Below are 17,265 nucleotides of genomic sequence, written 5' to 3'. Positions count from 1 at the left end.
AAAGGAGAAGAAGCTGTCGAAGGACCTGGGTCAGGCTGCCACTAAACTTCAGCAGCTCCTCAAAGTCAGTCAGGAGCTACTCGCCAAAGAGAAGGACACAGTCAACGTCCTCAGGGACCAACTTATAGGAAAGGTAACAGACAAATATGACCTAAGGCCATAGTTGTCTTCAACTTTACATGACATTCCTGGTATATTTAAAATAAGTTTGAGGTATTTACCATTTTGTTCAAACTAACTTAAACATACTTGAAAATATGAAGGATTGAATTTTATTTAACATATGGAAACTTTTTTTTTTCTGTATTTCAGGAGGAGACCGGGGAAGTGAAAGAAGGGACATCTGTCTGAGTTAGACAAATACACAGTTTGCCAAAATGCCTTAAAATGACGAGTTATGCATTCCTGCAAGTTGATTTTTGTTGTACTGTAGTTAAATTAATACTCAAAGGAAAGAGAAAGACAAATTTCTCATTGTTAAATGTAGACAAGTGATACAAATCTTTTTTTTTATGCTGTCGCAAACATTCCATTAATGAACTTCTGACCATGTCAGAAAATATCCCTAATCTGCCTTTGCTCAAAGTCCCCAACGGTTCAGTGTTAAGGGAAACCGCATGTACGTTAAATGTACATCAACTAGTGCAATTACTTTATCGTTTGTTTTGTCAAAGGTTGAGAAGTTGGAACATGTTAAGGTACAATGATGCATTACATTGTATGCTCTCTACTTCCTGGAGCTGGCTGGTAACAAAAATGTTTGAATTTGATAAAGAATAAACTACAATGTAGCTTTAAAGGCCTGTTTGTTTGCTGCTGTTGTTGTTTAAGAGGTCAAAAGAAAAAATACTCTACAAATGCTTAGCAAGGAGTCCACACACACTCAAAAGGGTTCAGATAATCTTTTTATTATTTATTTCTTTTCCCATTGTGGCAAAGAATGAACAACGCGTAGACAAAGAGTTTTAGTTAGCTTAATGGAATGTAACAGTCACAACTGACAGAACTTAGGATAACAGTACGCCTGACCCAAGGGCAGAACACAATTCTGAATACTAGGGTGAGAGCTGCTGCAGCCCCTCTCCTCCCCTCCACTGAAAAACCTGAATCAGCCAATCAGTCCTGACTAGGACCTAATGGGCAGAATCAGGCCTGTTAAATGAAGACTGGAGCTGAGTCATTAGACAGGGCATCCATCGGGGGGAGCCAGCAGCTTTGATATGCACTTCTGGAGTATAATAAGGAGCCACTTAAAATGGAATGAACCAGACAGAGGGCACTAAAGTGAAAGCACAAGGAACAAACTGAAACTCCAAAATAAAGCAAAAAATAATAATAATAAAAAAAAAAACTGATCCGTCTTAAGGAACGATCAGAATGTTTTGTTCCCGTCAGGAATTCATTAGTTTGGATAAGCCATTTTGGAATTACAACCCCCCCCCCTCCTCTCCTCTCAGTTTCTCACCAAGGCAGGTTTGAGGTTAAAGAAAAAAAAAAAAAAAAGCAACGAATAAAAACAAAACACTTAAGCAACTCGTCTTCACTGTTGTTAGGCCATTCTGTTGGTACATCAAAGGGGAGCGCTGGACCAGTTGCATTTTTACACGGTCTTGCCCTCCAGCTCCTTGATACTTCCTCGGCTTCCCAGTTTCTCTATTAGCACAGAGGTGTCCTTGGCATCTGCAATATCGTTCACCTGCCACTCAATTTTAAGCCCTGCCAAAACACAACACATTGACAAGGTTTAACACATGAACAGGTTTAACAGGCCCCTTTCTGTGCCCAACCGTGCTGCAGTCATAAAACTCTGTGTAATCTGCTAGTTCTGCTCCTCCCCTCATGCGTTAACATATTATTTATCAGGTTAATAAACAGTAATGTAATGACGACAAAAAATATAAAAATAGATGTTACAACTAGAGCCACCGAGTCTGACAGCATGACGGTTGTATTAATAATGATGTCCAGCAGGGGTCTCTGCAAGGGGTGAACTGGCTTGATCATGAGGTGAATGTGTAAGTAGGGCTGCTGGGTGGAGACATGCCAATACTTTCCAACACAGGGAGACGTTACTCAGCCCCTCTAAGTATTTCATAAATTACATTTTGGAGACGGAATACATAAAGATTCACATATACTCATTAGATGGGCCCAAAATTGTCTTCAATCTGTTTTTTGTAGTTGTTACAGACTTGTTTGACAAAGGATTTCAACAGACAGTCTGTGTTTAAAAGTATAGCACTGGCACATGAAAGATCATAAATAAAGAAGCCAACCTTGTTAAACTGTGACTGGCAATTATTTGGAATAAAAATACTTTTATATACAATACTTTTAAGAAATTAGATATTTAAACGTGGGGGAAACGATTTGAACATCCATTTGTCAAGTGAACACCAAATTGAATTTCACCATTTTGAATAGAGAGAGAAAAGGACCCACCTTGCAGCTTCTTCCTTAGGGCACCCTTTGAGCTGGCGTACAGCATTTTCTTCTTCAGTGGGGCCTCATCAGGGGCCCTTCACAAAGACAAGCACACAGAAAGTGGTCAGGGAGGCATACCAAATGAATATAGACCATAACCATACAATGTGCCCCAAGAAAAACTTTACACACACACATCTCTGCTGCATGACCAGTTAATATGCAGGCTAACACAATACAGTGCTGTGTTTTAGTTCTGAGTATAACCTTGGAAATGAATTGTTGGGTTGGGGGTGGCCGGCTCTCTATAAAAAGGCTGTTGTTGCTGTGGGTCTACGTACTGCTGGGGCTACGTTGCCTGATGCAACTAATCAATCGAGTGAAGGCCATGATCAGGTGATTGAATTAGTGGAGTCACTGCCTGGCTCTGCTGAATAGCTGTAGCCAGAATGTTAGCCTTTTGCAGATGGGGCAGGCCACCATTTTGTACTTATGCAGAAAAGCACACAGTTAGTCCTTAGATAAGCAAAGACAAATCAACATGGAGTACAAATGCGTGGGTGGTGGTGGTGGATCAGTGACGTTGCCGCATGTTAAAAGTGAATTCTTCTGGCCCACACCCTGAAGAATTTGAATATCTCTTCTCGGCAACAGAGACACATGATCACAAGAGATACATTTACTCAAGCGCTGACAACTATGTAGGAATATGCCTCACTTTTTCTCTCAAAGACAAATAAGAAACAAATCAACCATCTGCACTGACCACATGATGAAGACCAGGTCCTCCTTGTCAGTCTCCTTGGTTCTGTAGCAACAGTCATACAATGCATATCGACAGTCCTTCAGGGGGAACATGCTAACAAGCTTCTTGAAGACGTCGTCCTCATTAGACACGTCTTTCATCCTGAGGGTAGACTCCTCGTCCACGATGATGCTCCTGTCGTCATCACTGAGGCGGAACATGACCAGCTTGAGCCGATCGCTCATCACCTCACCTGTGTGATGCACCTTGATCTCCTCGTACGCCTTCACCACACCATCATCAACCACTACTCCAGAGGCCTAAGAATCGAAACATAGGAAATTATACAAAGGAAAATACTAAGGAAGAAGATCAGCATAATCAAAATGGATGAACGCTTTCATGCCTAGAGTGACATATAGCCTAATTCCTATGTAATGACGACCATGTAAAACCACACAGCGGTCTTCCAAGGCACTCTGAAGTACTCATCTGAAACCTGACAAAGTGCCACTATGGTCATGGTTTATCGCCCTTAAGGCAGACACACGAGGCGACTGGGATTCCTGCTTAAGTGGCAGGTCTGATCACGTAGTCTCCTTCCCAGAGTACAATCAGTTAACATCTGCACCCTCAATGATCACAAAGTCATGGGCTCAAAAAAAAACCACGACGTTCTAAAGTCGACAACAAAAGTGTGTTGGCAAGTGAACAGAGCACATAACTTCAGAACTAGTTATACAAGCTTAGGATTTCAGTCCCTCCCTCTAAACGGTTTTAACTTTTTTGTGCGGACCTTGACCTTCAATTTATATATCTCTTGAAGGAACCTTTCCTTTGACAATAACAAAAAACACATTCACGAATAGGCTTTAGAGGAGTATATTCATTAGGCGTTTAATATTTAATGCCTATAATTAGCGTCCGTTCAGCAGTCAGAGTGAAATTGACACACCGCCATTTTATGCATTAAGTCTTCTTTTGAAGCCTGTCCTCAGGTTGGGAGTGTCAAGACAAGACAGGTTGCATGATTCAACTTTCGAGGAGATGTCTATCGAGGCAGTTGCCTAATCAATTGAAACGCACAATCCTTACAATGACTTTTGCGCGCATTCCCTTGTTTATGCTATAATAAACCGAATGGATAAAACAATGTTTTATCGTACTTGGTTAGTTATCGTACTACTGGTAATGATACTGCAGATTTCACTTTTCTTGAGGCCTTCCACATTCCTGCGCTAGCAGAACAAGTCCACACTGGTAAGCACACCTGACGACACGCAAATGATGTGTCGGTTTTTTTCCATGCATGCGACGCTGTGTCTGTGTGTCTGCAATACAATCTGAATTTCAACGTGTATACAGTTAACTAACATATATTAGGAAGAATTTAACGACAGATATCGCAAAATCTGTTGTAAGTCACCGCCCTGAAATCAGATCATGATGTGACGGAGTACCCTAATTTCACGTAATTAACAATACCATGTGCAGACGTATGGTTTGTCGCGGTGCTCACATTTCTTAGTTTTAAAATAAATGTGCTTTCCAGAATAATGTTAGTATTACATCTGAACTAAACCGAGGATAAGTATCGCTAGGCTAATGGTGACATTTTGGAACATGAGGTACACACCTTCTCAACAAATCAAAAATGAATGGACATAAACCACGGTATATCAGTTTGCGCCGAAAAGTGGGTATAACATAAATGTTAAGCATAAAATGGACTTACCATATTGACTGTACGTTCTCAAAGAGGACAGCTTGAGCCACTGGAAAGATGAGCGCAGCTTTTTGCGCAGGCCCTCCCCGCTTTAACTCTCCTATGACGTTTCAGCGGGAGAGATTAACTTCCGGCTACTAGAGATCCATGAAGCCCATTGGCTCCTGTAGAGATCCATTCATTCTTTCATTAGCCTACCATTCATGCGTTAATAATCATTTAATTTGTAGTTTTTTTTATATTAGTGTAATGAAATGTGAAGGTATTAATGTACAATTCTCAAAAAAGAATCTTGAATGAGGGTTAAACGTTGACAACCATGCATAGATGGTGTAATTTTTAATCAGCTTTATCTATAGGCTAATTTAGCTAATTATTTAACTGTCATTAAACTTAATTATTCTTTGAATCGAGGAACATCGCGTGAATTGTATGTAAAGTTGATGGACAAATGCACTGTTTGCCTCAGGGAGTAACCTACAGTCTACACAGGGAGTACACACCCATAGCCTGATTTGTGCAGGGCAACTCCTATTAACAGCTTAGGTGCTACTGGGAAAATACAAAATAATTCCGTACCATTAGCATTATTGTAGGTGTATTGTATGTAAAAATCCTAGAATTTGGAGAAAATGTATTTGTTTACTCTAAACTTTTAGCTTCATTGGGCTATTGCTACAGTGTAGCATAGGGTAGGCTATTAGTTTATTTTCTGAGCATTAGTCCTGTTTGGACATGGCTTGGCTACAATCTTGATGTAGGCTATTTTTAGTCTATGCCTTTCCAAAAGATTAAGATTTATCTTAAAACCAAATAGCCTAGTGAACATTTTCTGGTGTTGGTTTCCAGGTAACCAAGAGCCAATAAGATCAAAAGATTTCAGACAACTTCCTTATAAGGGAACGTAGCAGGTTTTACCTGTCAAGAACAGCAAGATAAAGATGTCCTTATTTGGCAATAGGGCTTTGGTGGCTTAGGAGGCAAGATCTTCAGTTATGACAGTAAGAGATTCTTAAGCCATATCTCAAAATTATCCATAACTGTTTTGTCAACACTAGTATCAGTACTCGACACAATATTGCCTTCATCTTTTCAATAGCTTACAGTAAAGTGTAGCCTATAACCTATGCACATTGCATAAAACATTAGGCTGTAGTAGTGGTTCTCAAACTGTGCGGTGGGCCTCCTAAGGGCAGTGCAGAAAAATGGAGTGAGAATCCTAAACAACCAACTACTGATCAATTAAAGTATGACGGTGCTCTTACAGCATTATAGCCTGGAACTAACCTATTTGGTGATGAGTTTGTAAGCCTACTTACATAATATGCATTGGGCCTACCATTTAGCCTATATGTTAGAAGGGATAGATAGCCTAAATATTTATACTACAGACATCTGGCTAACACGGGGGACAATGTTTTTTGTCATTGTCAAAGGGGGGGGGGGGGGCTGCCATGAAAGGTTTGGGAACCACTGGGCCATAGGAATATAATCACAAGCTTTATTTAAGGTACTGCACATAGTCTCTTCCCATACAGATTCCTGAAATTGTGTAAGCCCTTGAAATGCCCACACAAGCATGTTGGGACAGACTCTGCTCCAGTAGAGGAATGTGTGTAGTCTTGGCTGTGTGTTGTCCTGTAATGTAGTAGGCGTGTCACAATGACCTGAGGCAGAGGTGCAACAAATATCTTGAAATAGAAAGGGATTAAATATGCTTAATGAGTCACTGTCTTGGAGACTGACAACATAGATAGGGTGGAATTGTTCTTTATTTTTCAGTACAGTACAGGACCCTTTCTCTCTCTAATAAAAGATCACACACATCATTAAGACAAGAAAACTTCCAAAAACACGTAACAACAACATGATAAAATACTCTGTATCAAGTTGAGCTAGATCAAAATTTTTGCATTGCGTGTTTCGGAGCTACCCTGAGTAAACTAAATAGGAGAAGCTGGGATATTGCAAGGGATATTGATGAAGAACAAAAATAAAGCACAGCATTGAGTAACTTGACACCACAAAACAGTGCATTTGCCCTGCCATGAGGTTTGGCCTTAAATCCCGTTTCACTGTTCTTCAAACAGGGCCATTACAGCATGGCCACACTCAGCCACTGTGGGACAAAACAGACACAGTCAAACTCTTTAGCTCTGGTAAAAAAATTACAATAAAAAAAAAAAATCTCTCAAATCTTTCACAAGACTGTAGTAAAAGTTCTTACAGGTAAAATGTACAGGCACACAGCTGGTCCGTAAATGCTCATATAAAATGATTTTTGGTAGAACTGAATAATTAATGACATATGGAAGGATGCTCTCCTTACCTCGAAGAGATTGAGTTCCACAGTTCCAGACCCATCCTTATCCAGAGTCTTAAATGTCTCTATTAAGATACAGTAACAATATTTTAAAATATGAAAACTAATGACAAACAGTTTGCAAATGTCAAGCAAAAGCCATTCTGCAAAAAGTAAAAAAAAAAATATATACATATCAGCAGCACAAAGACTTACTGAACAATGACTCCAGACGGACTAAGCAGCAGACAAAGTTGTCAAAGTCAATGGAGAGATTGGGTTCACTGTAGCGAGCCACAAGGATCTGATGCAAGGGGTTATTGAGAGAGAATCCTGGAAAAGACACAGGGAGGATTATATGAGAACAGCAGAAAAAAAATTTAACAGAAAGATGAATAAAGACCGATTTAGAGGGGTGTGTGTGTGTGTGTATGTGTGTGTGTGTGTGTGTGTGTGTGTGTGTGTACCTGCATCTTCAACAGCCACCCTCATTTCAGCTGAACTCATGCAACCAGAATCGTCTGCATCTCTGTTCTTGTAGTAGTCCTTTGAGGCAGAAAATTAAATTCGCCACACATTTAATCATTCTCATTTGGGATGAAGGGTCATCCATGATGACACCAAACATGTAAATCATTCTTGTTCGACAATTTCAGTTTCATATTAAGGGACTCTACAATACTTAGACTGGTGAATGTAGATGATATACAATACATTTACATTTACTTTTAGTCATTTAGCAGACGTTTTTATCCAAAGCGACGTACAAATTAGAGAACAATCAAGCTACGAGCAATAGAGACCTAGTGTAACAATAAATACTATTTTACATAAGAAATAAAAAAACTGCAAGAAATGTAACTACTGTAAGTGTGAGTTAATGCAGACAATAGTAACATGATGCTGTAGGTACTTAATGCACGTCTGAATCAACCCTTCATCTGATTTACACTAGTGCTAGATGAATCTGCCTGTTCATTATCTGTCAATGACTTTATTGTTTTTATCTCTGCAACGTGTCCTTGCTTTTCATCCACTGTACCCTCATGCACAGATACACAGACAACATGATGTTCATTAACACTTTAAACTTCTATCAAGACAATCTTAGCAATAAGAGACCTACCAGATACTTCTGGATTTTCGTCCACAGGATCTTGAATTCTATGAGGCCCAATTTGCCAGACCCATCTTTCTAAGAAAGACATCAAGTCAAGTCAAGGAATTTCATATGGGTTCTTAAAACAAGAAATCATGCAGATTGTTTACAAAAACTGTTTTCTATGTTTTATTGGGAGAAGGATACATCCAGAAGATTGATCATGTTACGGCAGGTTGCAAGACTAAACCCATCAGTCTTAACGTCAGAACCTGAAATAAAAGAGGATTCAGTTGAATACCCCTATTTCCTGATCATGTTCCTTGATCATGTTTTACTCTTCCGCCTCAAATTATACATTTCCAAAGCAGAATTTAAATTTGGCTCGGAATTTGAATTAATTACAATTTCCTGAAGAAGGCATCTTCAGCATGGTTCAAGTTGAACAAAACTGGTCGAATAAGGCTACAGAAAGCAGCCCTAGTATCTGACTCACGTTTAGTAACCACCTTGTTGAGGATTCTTTGCAACTCAAAGGCAGAAATCTCAGAGTCCTATCAGAGAAAAAGAACAAAATGAATACTGGAAATTATACTGATTAGATACCTATTTTATTAGAGTCCACAGCAACTTTCTATCATATTATAATTTGTAATATTGTAAGATATTCTCAGGCTTACATGGCCTGCCAGCTGTCCAAACAGGTTTTGAAATCTGTCATCAATATCATCTTCATCGAAATGAATCTGATAGTGGGATGAAAAAATGTGGCCTGAATAAGTCACATTTGTGAAACCTTTGACACAAGAATCCTATATATCTGTGTAAAGCATGCACAGCTAAACAAAAGCCCACCCCCAGTAACATACCTCCTCCACATGACAATCAATGGGGTCATCCAACTCCCTGGTTTAACAAAAATATCACATTTTACTGCAAAATACATATGAGGCTGAGAAAATGACCTTACAGCAATTCTATAAGCACATCCCTTGGACATGAGTAATGATGTTAGCCACTTAGTTTCTTGGAACCGTGCATGTCTGCAGGGTGAAGACTTACTCAAAGTCGACATGCTTCTCAGAGAAGACCCGTATGGCGAAGTCGCCGTTCTTGTTGGGCTCGAAGGTGGACGGGAGGATGAGGTACTCCCCGGGAGGGAGGCTGAAGCGGTTGCACACCTCTCGCAGGTTGATGAAGGTCTCAGAGCGGGCCTTGGAGGCATTGCGCAAGAAGAAGCTCTTATTCAGATGAACCTGTCTCCTCCCTGCGTACTAGAAGACAGGAAAAAATTATACATTCAAACGGCCACTAGAGGGAACCATCACTTCTCTTATAGGACATGTTTTCTATTCTGTGGTTCTGCAGGCTATGTGCAGTGGCATCTCTCCATTCCTGCAGATGAAGTTTAAAAATATTGATCAAAACATGACTGACTGTTACGAAGATATACTCACAACCACCCAGTATTATTTGTCATGTAAGTAAATCCCCTCATACCAAGCTCAAACTTACTGACCATTGCTCAATTACTCATCCATTTTTCAATCAGCTCATCTCTATACATACCTCCTCAGGCACCTACAATGAAAAGCAGAACACAAAAAGTTGATTAACACCTCCCACAGATATTTTTCATATAGAATTATATTTGTTTAGATGTTTAATGTTTAGATTATTTGTTTATGAAGATATATTATGTCTGCAAGTTAATGCCGTCATAAAGCTGAAATGTTTTCATCTGCTGCAGTAATTGTACATGAGCACTTCTTTCAAAACAGCCGATCAGCAGGAACTACCTCATAGATGGCGAAGCCGATGGTTTGCATATCCTCCCCCATTTTCCTCATTTTTCTGCGGTTCTTCTGAATCAGACCTACGATGAAGGTACAGCCAGCCTCATTGTCATCGGGGTCGTCGTCCTCTTCATCGAGTTTGATCACAAACTGAGGATTCTGCCAAAAGCTGTCTGTAGTAGAAACAACAGTAGCAGAGCACATCAGCAAAACACACCACTTAGTTAGTTAAACAGTTAAACATTTTCAAGCAAACAGACATAGCTGTGGCCTGTGATATTAGTCACATAAGTCCTGTATGATGGGCTGTCTTTTTATTTTGTCCATTAATATGCTATTTGTTGGCATTTCAAATTCATTAATATAGCTTATTTCATCACGTGTCGATGGGGTGTGACTCCTGCAGGCAATGTACAGGTAGTAAATATGTCACGTAAGCACAGGGTGGTTGAATTGTGCTTCTTGCCGTGCGTGGAGTGTGCACCTGGGAGTTGGAGGACCCAGGGGGCTTTCGTGCCCAGGGGCTCTTGATTTCATAATCCTTCCATGCTCATTCTCTCACTTTGTGCAGCAGTCATATTACGCACAGCCATGCGATACGTCTAGTTTAACCAGTAGTTGGTTGGTATTGATCTCGTTTTATTTTTTCACCCTCAAGCCCCACACTTTAGATGTATGCAAATAATAAAATACTGCTAACTTGATTTATTCATGCAAGCTTTTATGCTTTAAAAGTATGTGTTATCTACTGCTTCAATACCTTTGACAATACATCTATTTTATTGTAACTAGTATTAGGGCGACATTTCCACATTTAATGTGGCATAAATACAACTTAGTTTTTACTTTTCCGAAAGAAAATACTCAAAGCAAGCTCCCTCTTTGGGAATTCAAGAATTTCCTTCAATTTAAATACTGTAGCCTAATCAGGATATTCCACAGAGGTTTCAGATGGTGTCAGTACTTGGAAAGTTCCTGCAGCCTCCAGCAGTCGAGCCCCTCCTCCAGTTTCCTTCAAATTTGGACAGGGACCATTTCTCCACCTCATCATCATCGAGAGCATCAGGAGTCAGGTTACAGATCTCCACACGTGAGTAATGGTCCATCCAGTCAGAGAAAGACATCCTGGCACACACACACACACACACACACAGAAGAGAGTTCACACTATTTGTGTCCACATTTCAAAGGCAGTGTAGTTTTTAGTGGCATCTAGTGGTGAGTTGCTGAATTGCAACAAGCTGAATACCCTTTCCAAGTGTGTGCGAGTACCTGCCATGGCCGTCAAATGCTATAACAACGCGAAAAGACTTATCTTGAGCCAGTGTTTTGGTTTGTCTGTTCTGGGCTACTGTTGAAAAATGGCGGTGCAACATGGCAGATGAACCGCTCTCTCTGTAGACACAACAGCTCATTCTAAACTATCGAAAATACGATTCATAGTAACATGTAAATATACACTAATGATAACATAATCGTGAATATTTCCATTTCTACTAATAGATGCCACTGAAAACTACAATCTGCACCTTTCATCAAATGATACACCTTTCATAAAGACATTTAACAAGAGTTGAACCCGTGTCAATTTTTAGTATAAACAGGTTGACTCGGGGTTATTTGACTCAGCTTCACGACCCACCTCTCAACCTGTGTCTAATCAGGATTTGACATGAATGATTTGGGTATCAATGTGGCTACAATGTTGCTAACATCATAGCTCTGAAAATAATGCATTAACAAAACTGTGGGTCCAGATTAAAATACAAAGCCTAAACACTGAAATCTAAATTTACAGACTGTGTCTAATGTTATCCTGGGGTGCGTCCCTGGTCCAATCTGGGTTTAACCAGCATCTACTGGTTTGATTTGAACTGATTAAACACAGGTTAATCCTGGTCTTACCCAGGTCATTGGTCTGCAAAGGGTATAGAGTGGTTAAGTCAGTGGTAAAGAGTTTGTGTTAGCACAGGATTTACCAGAACTCCCCGTCCTCCGAGGCATTCTTCAACCTGGACTGATCCTCACTGCTGACATACTGCCATTCAGAAGATCTACAGGCCAAAAGCACAAACATAGTGAGTCACAGTGCAGTCGCTGGTAGAACAAGTTTGTCTCTAACCTGAAGTCAAAGTAGGCAGGAGATGGCGTATCAGCTAATGCCACCTATTGTGAGTCTGAAGTGCTCTTTTGTGTGTTAGTACAAGTAGACAAGTGCATTTCCAGTGGCAGATACAGTACAGTAATACAAAAAAAATTGACAGAAAATGCAACAGAGATGGAGCAACACCCGGCTTTGTTATTGCTGCGGGAGAAAATGAAACACCCATCTTCACCTCAGACTTGAGGTTTGGTCGGTTACGCAAAGCTATGAGAATTTAAACCTGATAATCTCAGGGTGTTCCCTGTCCCTGGGAGTGGAGCAGGTGGGGCACCATGCCCTACAGGTTTCCACCCAAGAATGAGTTCATTATAGTGTTCTATAGCTGTGAAACAGCGCTAACGACACACTTCATTCTTCACATTCACAGCAAGCTGAACAACCACCCCACACACCTTATGGGTGCTACCAGCATGAATGGTTAGTTCCCTGACAGCCAGAGTACGGTTGTGTGACAGCGGATTTTCTTATTCTGCTGTCTGGTGATGTTGAGTCTCAAGAGCTGCTCTGCACGTACCTGTCGCTCCACGCTCCTGTCCATTCCACCTGACCCCAGGGGTTTCGCACGCGGATGAGTTTCACCATCTCACCTCTGTACTCCACCTGGCCAAACACACACAAAGCCATTTTAACACCATGGTGATACAATTATCATAGCAAAACTTTGATTGACATGGGCACAACTGTGGATTGCATGCAACAGGAGTGGCGATACCGCGCATTTCGCTGAATTCAATGAGAAGTGTAATGGATTATAATCAAGGACCTCATCTTCAAAATCCATGAGATATAGAGTGACTAAATTAGACCATTACTGACATTACAGATTCTCCAACAGACATGTGTTTTTTGCGCTTGTGTACAGGTGACAGTGACAGTGTGCTCACGTGATCTGCTCCAGTTAAGGAGTAAGCATGTCCCTTCACAAGCTTCTGAGACGTGATGGCTTCCGAGTCAGATGAGCTGGTGATCTGCACAGAACGATGACTTTAAAAAAGGGTTCCCTGATTGATATGTCAAAAGAAGTAACAAAGTAACCCTACACCACAACAGTCACATGTCTGTCATCAAACAACGTTTTTTTTTTTTAAAGTTATAAAATCATAAAAGATTTTACTGCTCTAAGGAATCTTTCAGACGCACATCAATAGAACAGCCCAGGAGGGAACCTCTGTTCAGGGCTTTCTTGATGATCTTGAAGAGTCCTGGTCCAGCCTGCTTGAGGTCATGGATCTCTGCGATACCTCCAGTGAAATCCTCAAAGCCTTCAGTTGTGGATCCTCCAGAGAGGGCCTCATAGCACCCATTCAGCCTGGAGAAAGAGGGACAGACAAAGAGAGAAAGAGATGAATCAAGAAATAGATCAATTCCACCTCATATCTGATTTTGAAGTTCTCATGAAGATCATGCTCTCACAGTGAAAGAACAGCGCTCCACTGATTTCAATATTTTTCTCATGAACCAGGTTGTTTTTCATTCACATCGACTCACTTAGCATAGGCCTTCTCTAGCAGGGCGCTCCAGAACTCTGAACCATTCGCTGAGTGAACAAACAGCAGCTCTCCGTCTCTGGTGGGCAGACGGTCGTCAATCACCACATCCACCCATTCCCCAAACTGCCAGAACTGCGGAATTCAGAACCATTCTCTCATTAGTATACACTAAAGAGAACATTCCAGAATACCAGCACTGGAATTTCAGAACTGGATATAATGAGGCAAAGACTCTGAATGGCATTTAACTCAAAATTAGCAGCATAGTACACACTCATATCTTCACAGTGCCATTATAGAGATTAGTGATGCAATATGCAGCATGGGAGGGGTTTGTCACACACCTCAAAATGGAAGATTCCAGCGTAACCCTGCTCAAAACTCTGGTCAGAAGGAACGACACGAGAGAGGACTTTTTTGTTGAGGGTCAAAGAGGCAATGGCTGCCAGTAGCCAGCAGTCACCTGAAGACAGGGAGATATGCATTTTTAAGCCAAGTACATTGAACAGCCTGGGAAACATCAAAGATATGCCCTTGCAAATGTTCTCAGCAAGCCTTTAAACCAAACAGAAGCTAAAAGTCTGATTTTGAGTCTCCAGGATATCACTTACATTTGTGAATGTAAGTGATGGGCTATATAGAGCATGAGAGAAGAGGGCACTTGTTTTGAAATGTTTGACTAGTGCTATAGTACGATTGGATGCTGAGGTTATAATGAGATAAATCTAATGCTGAGATAAAAACAAGAGATCTACAGTAATTCCCATCATAAATGTGGCTATTTGAATTAAATTCTATCATATTGTAAATGCACTATTTTAAAGCCTGGACAACCAATCATGTGAACCAAACAATATTCAAGTCAAATGAAAACAAGAAGAATTAAATTATTCTATGCAAATGAAATCTATTCAAATAGAGTTTGTTCATCTGAGTCCGTCCAGATGAACATAGTCCAAGAGAAATTTCCATGACTGCCGGAGCCCCGCCCACACCCTCATGTAGCATCTGTTTGTCTGTCTGTCTGTCTGTCTACACTCAAGCCCAGAAAGTGCAGTTGTCTGTTTCTGGTTAGGTGGCTGGCAGCAACGACATCGAGGAGTGGCTGAGCAAGGGAAACTGGAGAAGCACACAAGACACACCCCTGTGCTCCCCCTCTCTATTATACTAGCACAAACACACATAGACAAAAGATCAGTAGGCAGGGAAACACAAGGTATAGTTCAAAAGCTTAACCTAAGAACAAGGTAAGGAGCGGCACTAGTTGAATCTCATGAACACCAGCGCTTTACCTTGTTCCTTTGCTCACTGCATTGATTGTGCACCTATTAAAAGTTTTTTTGGATGTGCGTGCACAAAGCCACCTTTCAAAAGTTAAACATCCAACAAAAAGCCTGAAGCACCCACAGAACAGGCGAGGTCAAAAGACTAAAAATGATGAACATAAAGTGCGAAAGCTGGGTGACGTGCAAAACTAAGGTTGTTTGGCAAATCCAGCTCTCTGTTGAGAAGGCTGTCGAGTACAGAAATACATCTGTCAATCATACGATTACAACACCAAACCAATCCTCAACCTGACTGTTATGACATTTTCAGCTTCTTACACAATCAACAGGCTGCTCTGAGCAATGGCACTTCTGTGCATTCCCCAAGACTTTGTCATACCACTCTTTTGAGATCATGATTGCCAGTCTATGTCCAACTTGGGAGGGCGGGCCTCCCAGTCTCTGCGGTGGTAATTAAAACAGGTATGGTGCAACCCTCTATTTCAAAATGTAGGACAGTGAGACAATTTCATGTTAACTGGGCTGTGCACAAACATAGCTCACTGTGTGCAGAACAAATAAAGTATCTTCACACTACACAAACATAATTTGAGGTTTACCACAAACTGCCATAACAAGCTTAACATTGCTAGAAGTATTTTTACATTGTTCATATTACATAAGCCTATGCTAGATAAAGCCATACCCAACTCTAAGAAGGTATTATGAAAGGACTGATTTGTGTTGAGAATTTTAATTTGAATGAATGAATGAATGAATGAATGAATTGCCCTCCATTAGACAAAACAGCTCTATCAGGTAGAGGTGTGATATTGCCAGACCACGGTATTCCGAGTTCTTCATAAAGGTGCTTTTAAAATTCCCCAAAGAAAACACAAAATCAGCATGAAACCTGAGGACGGGTATTACCAAGAGCTCCCTGGCAGATATCTGTTCTGGTGGCATCTTGAAGAATAAACTGGGGGTTGCGGCTAAGTTCCTGGATGACAAAAAGCAGTGAAGTAAAATTAAAACCCACTAAACATGTGACGGCAAACAAACTGAACACACACTTTACACATAAAATAAACCGACACATGAGAAGATGCTCAGTGGACTAATATGGTTGCCCCCCCCCCCCCCTTTCTGGTGCAGTACCACAAATATCCACTTGAAACCCTCGGCTGACTAAGGATGAAGGTCTTCTCAGCAAAGTGTCAGAAAACAAATCAAATAAATAATTGTCCTACCGTAGGTCGCTCCCAGGTGACACCACGGACTTTAGATGAGTTTCGCCCAAGGTCTTTAAATCCAAGAGAAGACACCTCTGCCTCAAAAGTATCATCCTCAAACAGCCGTCCAGATTCAAGGCAGTTTCCTCTCAGCGCTTCGTAATCCTGACCCAAGTATTTTACTGCCTGCGAGTTCGTGCCAATGCCTTGAGCCTTCTCCCGGTCGTGTTGGAGCTTCGATGCAATCCCCGCCATTGCTGTCATTGTTACAATTAGTTGTGTAGTAGGCTATATACTCTGCCAAATCGTTAACGAAAACAACAATAGGTGTGATCCCTGAGTGGTCGGAAGAGAGAGACACCGCCTCTTTATACGTTGCCAGTCGATATCCTCTGGGAGTTAACAGGTGTGTGACAACATTTCTCTACCTGCAGGACCTCTGCCGTCTTTGCCTGAGCCTTATGATGCAGTGGTTAGCAATACTGTCCATTCACTGCCACCAGCCTTATCAGTGGACCTTAGGTGACACATCTCGGATGTGTTATTAAAGGATATATCCAAATGATGGAACTTTAAAAATGGAGAACGTTTAACATTTTTTATATTTTTGCACAGGTACTGGATCTTTTATGTCTTAAAAGGTGGAGAAAAGCCTATAAATAACATCAATATTTGGTTTGTAACAAGACCATTCACTGAGTTACAAATGTCTGTAGTATTAGTGGTAACTCAATGTGCTTGAAGTGTTGTAGTTTAAATGCTGCAGTCTGAAGTCAAGTATTTTCAGGTCTGGTAAAATCCATGTAAACATCATAAGGCTATTCATCAAATACATTACAAGAGTCTTGAACAATACAGTAAAAACTAAACACTTTAGAATATACACAGATATATATTGAAATTATTTAAATAACCATTTACAATTTACAATCTATACATTTGAATCAGTTCGCTATCTTAATATAATGTGTGTGTGTTTTAAAACGATTGATTGATGTTTCACTGTAAGCACAAAACAGCCT

At 40.6% G+C, this 17,265-nt stretch overlaps 2 protein-coding genes and 1 long non-coding RNA gene across 3 annotated transcripts; 1 reads left to right on the top strand and 2 right to left on the bottom strand.

Moving 5' to 3' along the window:
• LOC122129554 lies at positions 1–803 on the top strand. The gene is made up of 2 exons (XR_006151790.1): positions 1–133; positions 313–803. It is a non-coding gene; the product is annotated as an uncharacterized LOC122129554 (long non-coding RNA).
• An 89-nt stretch (positions 804–892) lies between these two features.
• On the bottom strand, positions 893–5,024 carry cfl1l (cofilin 1 (non-muscle), like). The gene is made up of 4 exons (XM_042704495.1): positions 4,905–5,024; positions 3,191–3,489; positions 2,443–2,519; positions 893–1,716 (listed from the first exon to the last, which is right to left on the bottom strand). The coding sequence occupies exons 1-4, from the start codon at positions 4,905–4,907 to the stop codon at positions 1,601–1,603; spliced, it is 495 nt and encodes a 164-aa protein (XP_042560429.1). The 5' UTR covers positions 4,908–5,024; the 3' UTR covers positions 893–1,600.
• Positions 5,025–6,649: 1,625 nt separating this feature from the next.
• Positions 6,650–16,693, bottom strand: LOC122129552 (calpain-2 catalytic subunit-like). The gene is made up of 21 exons (XM_042704494.1): positions 16,262–16,693; positions 15,942–16,011; positions 14,091–14,209; positions 13,745–13,878; positions 13,397–13,565; positions 13,141–13,224; positions 12,771–12,856; positions 12,072–12,146; positions 11,057–11,217; positions 10,096–10,265; positions 9,866–9,877; positions 9,359–9,570; positions 9,166–9,202; positions 8,977–9,042; positions 8,793–8,850; positions 8,504–8,568; positions 8,324–8,392; positions 7,665–7,743; positions 7,414–7,530; positions 7,225–7,283; positions 6,650–7,014 (listed from the first exon to the last, which is right to left on the bottom strand). Exons 1-21 carry the CDS (start codon positions 16,505–16,507, stop codon positions 6,991–6,993), a joined length of 2,112 nt encoding a protein of 703 aa, XP_042560428.1. The 5' UTR covers positions 16,508–16,693; the 3' UTR covers positions 6,650–6,990.
• Positions 16,694–17,265: the final 572 nt, after the last annotated feature.

The sequence above is a fragment of the Clupea harengus genome, unplaced genomic scaffold, assembly GCF_900700415.2.
Source record: "Clupea harengus unplaced genomic scaffold, Ch_v2.0.2, whole genome shotgun sequence".
NCBI lineage: Eukaryota > Metazoa > Chordata > Actinopteri > Clupeiformes > Clupeidae > Clupea > Clupea harengus.
This window is presented reverse-complemented; position numbering and strand designations above follow the sequence as displayed.

Bases quoted from the DNA above. Each gene is read 5' to 3' on its own strand.
- LOC122129552 (XM_042704494.1), bottom strand. From the start codon at position 16,507: ATGACAGCAATGGCGGGGATTGCATCGAAGCTCCAACACGACCGGGAG. The intron at 8,569-8,792 runs GTGAGTCAGATA...CTTTTATTTCAG, and splicing joins CAACAAGGTGGTTACTAAAC to GTTCTGACGTTAAGACTGAT. The intron at 7,531-7,664 runs GTACACACACAC...TGTCTTTTCCAG, and splicing joins GGTGGCTGTTGAAGATGCAG to GATTCTCTCTCAATAACCCC.
- cfl1l (XM_042704495.1), bottom strand. The intron at 2,520-3,190 runs GTCAGTGCAGAT...GTCTTTGTGAAG, and splicing joins GACCTGGTCTTCATCATGTG to GGCCCCTGATGAGGCCCCAC. The intron at 1,717-2,442 runs GTGGGTCCTTTT...GTGTTTTGGCAG, and splicing joins CCTAAGGAAGAAGCTGCAAG to GGCTTAAAATTGAGTGGCAG.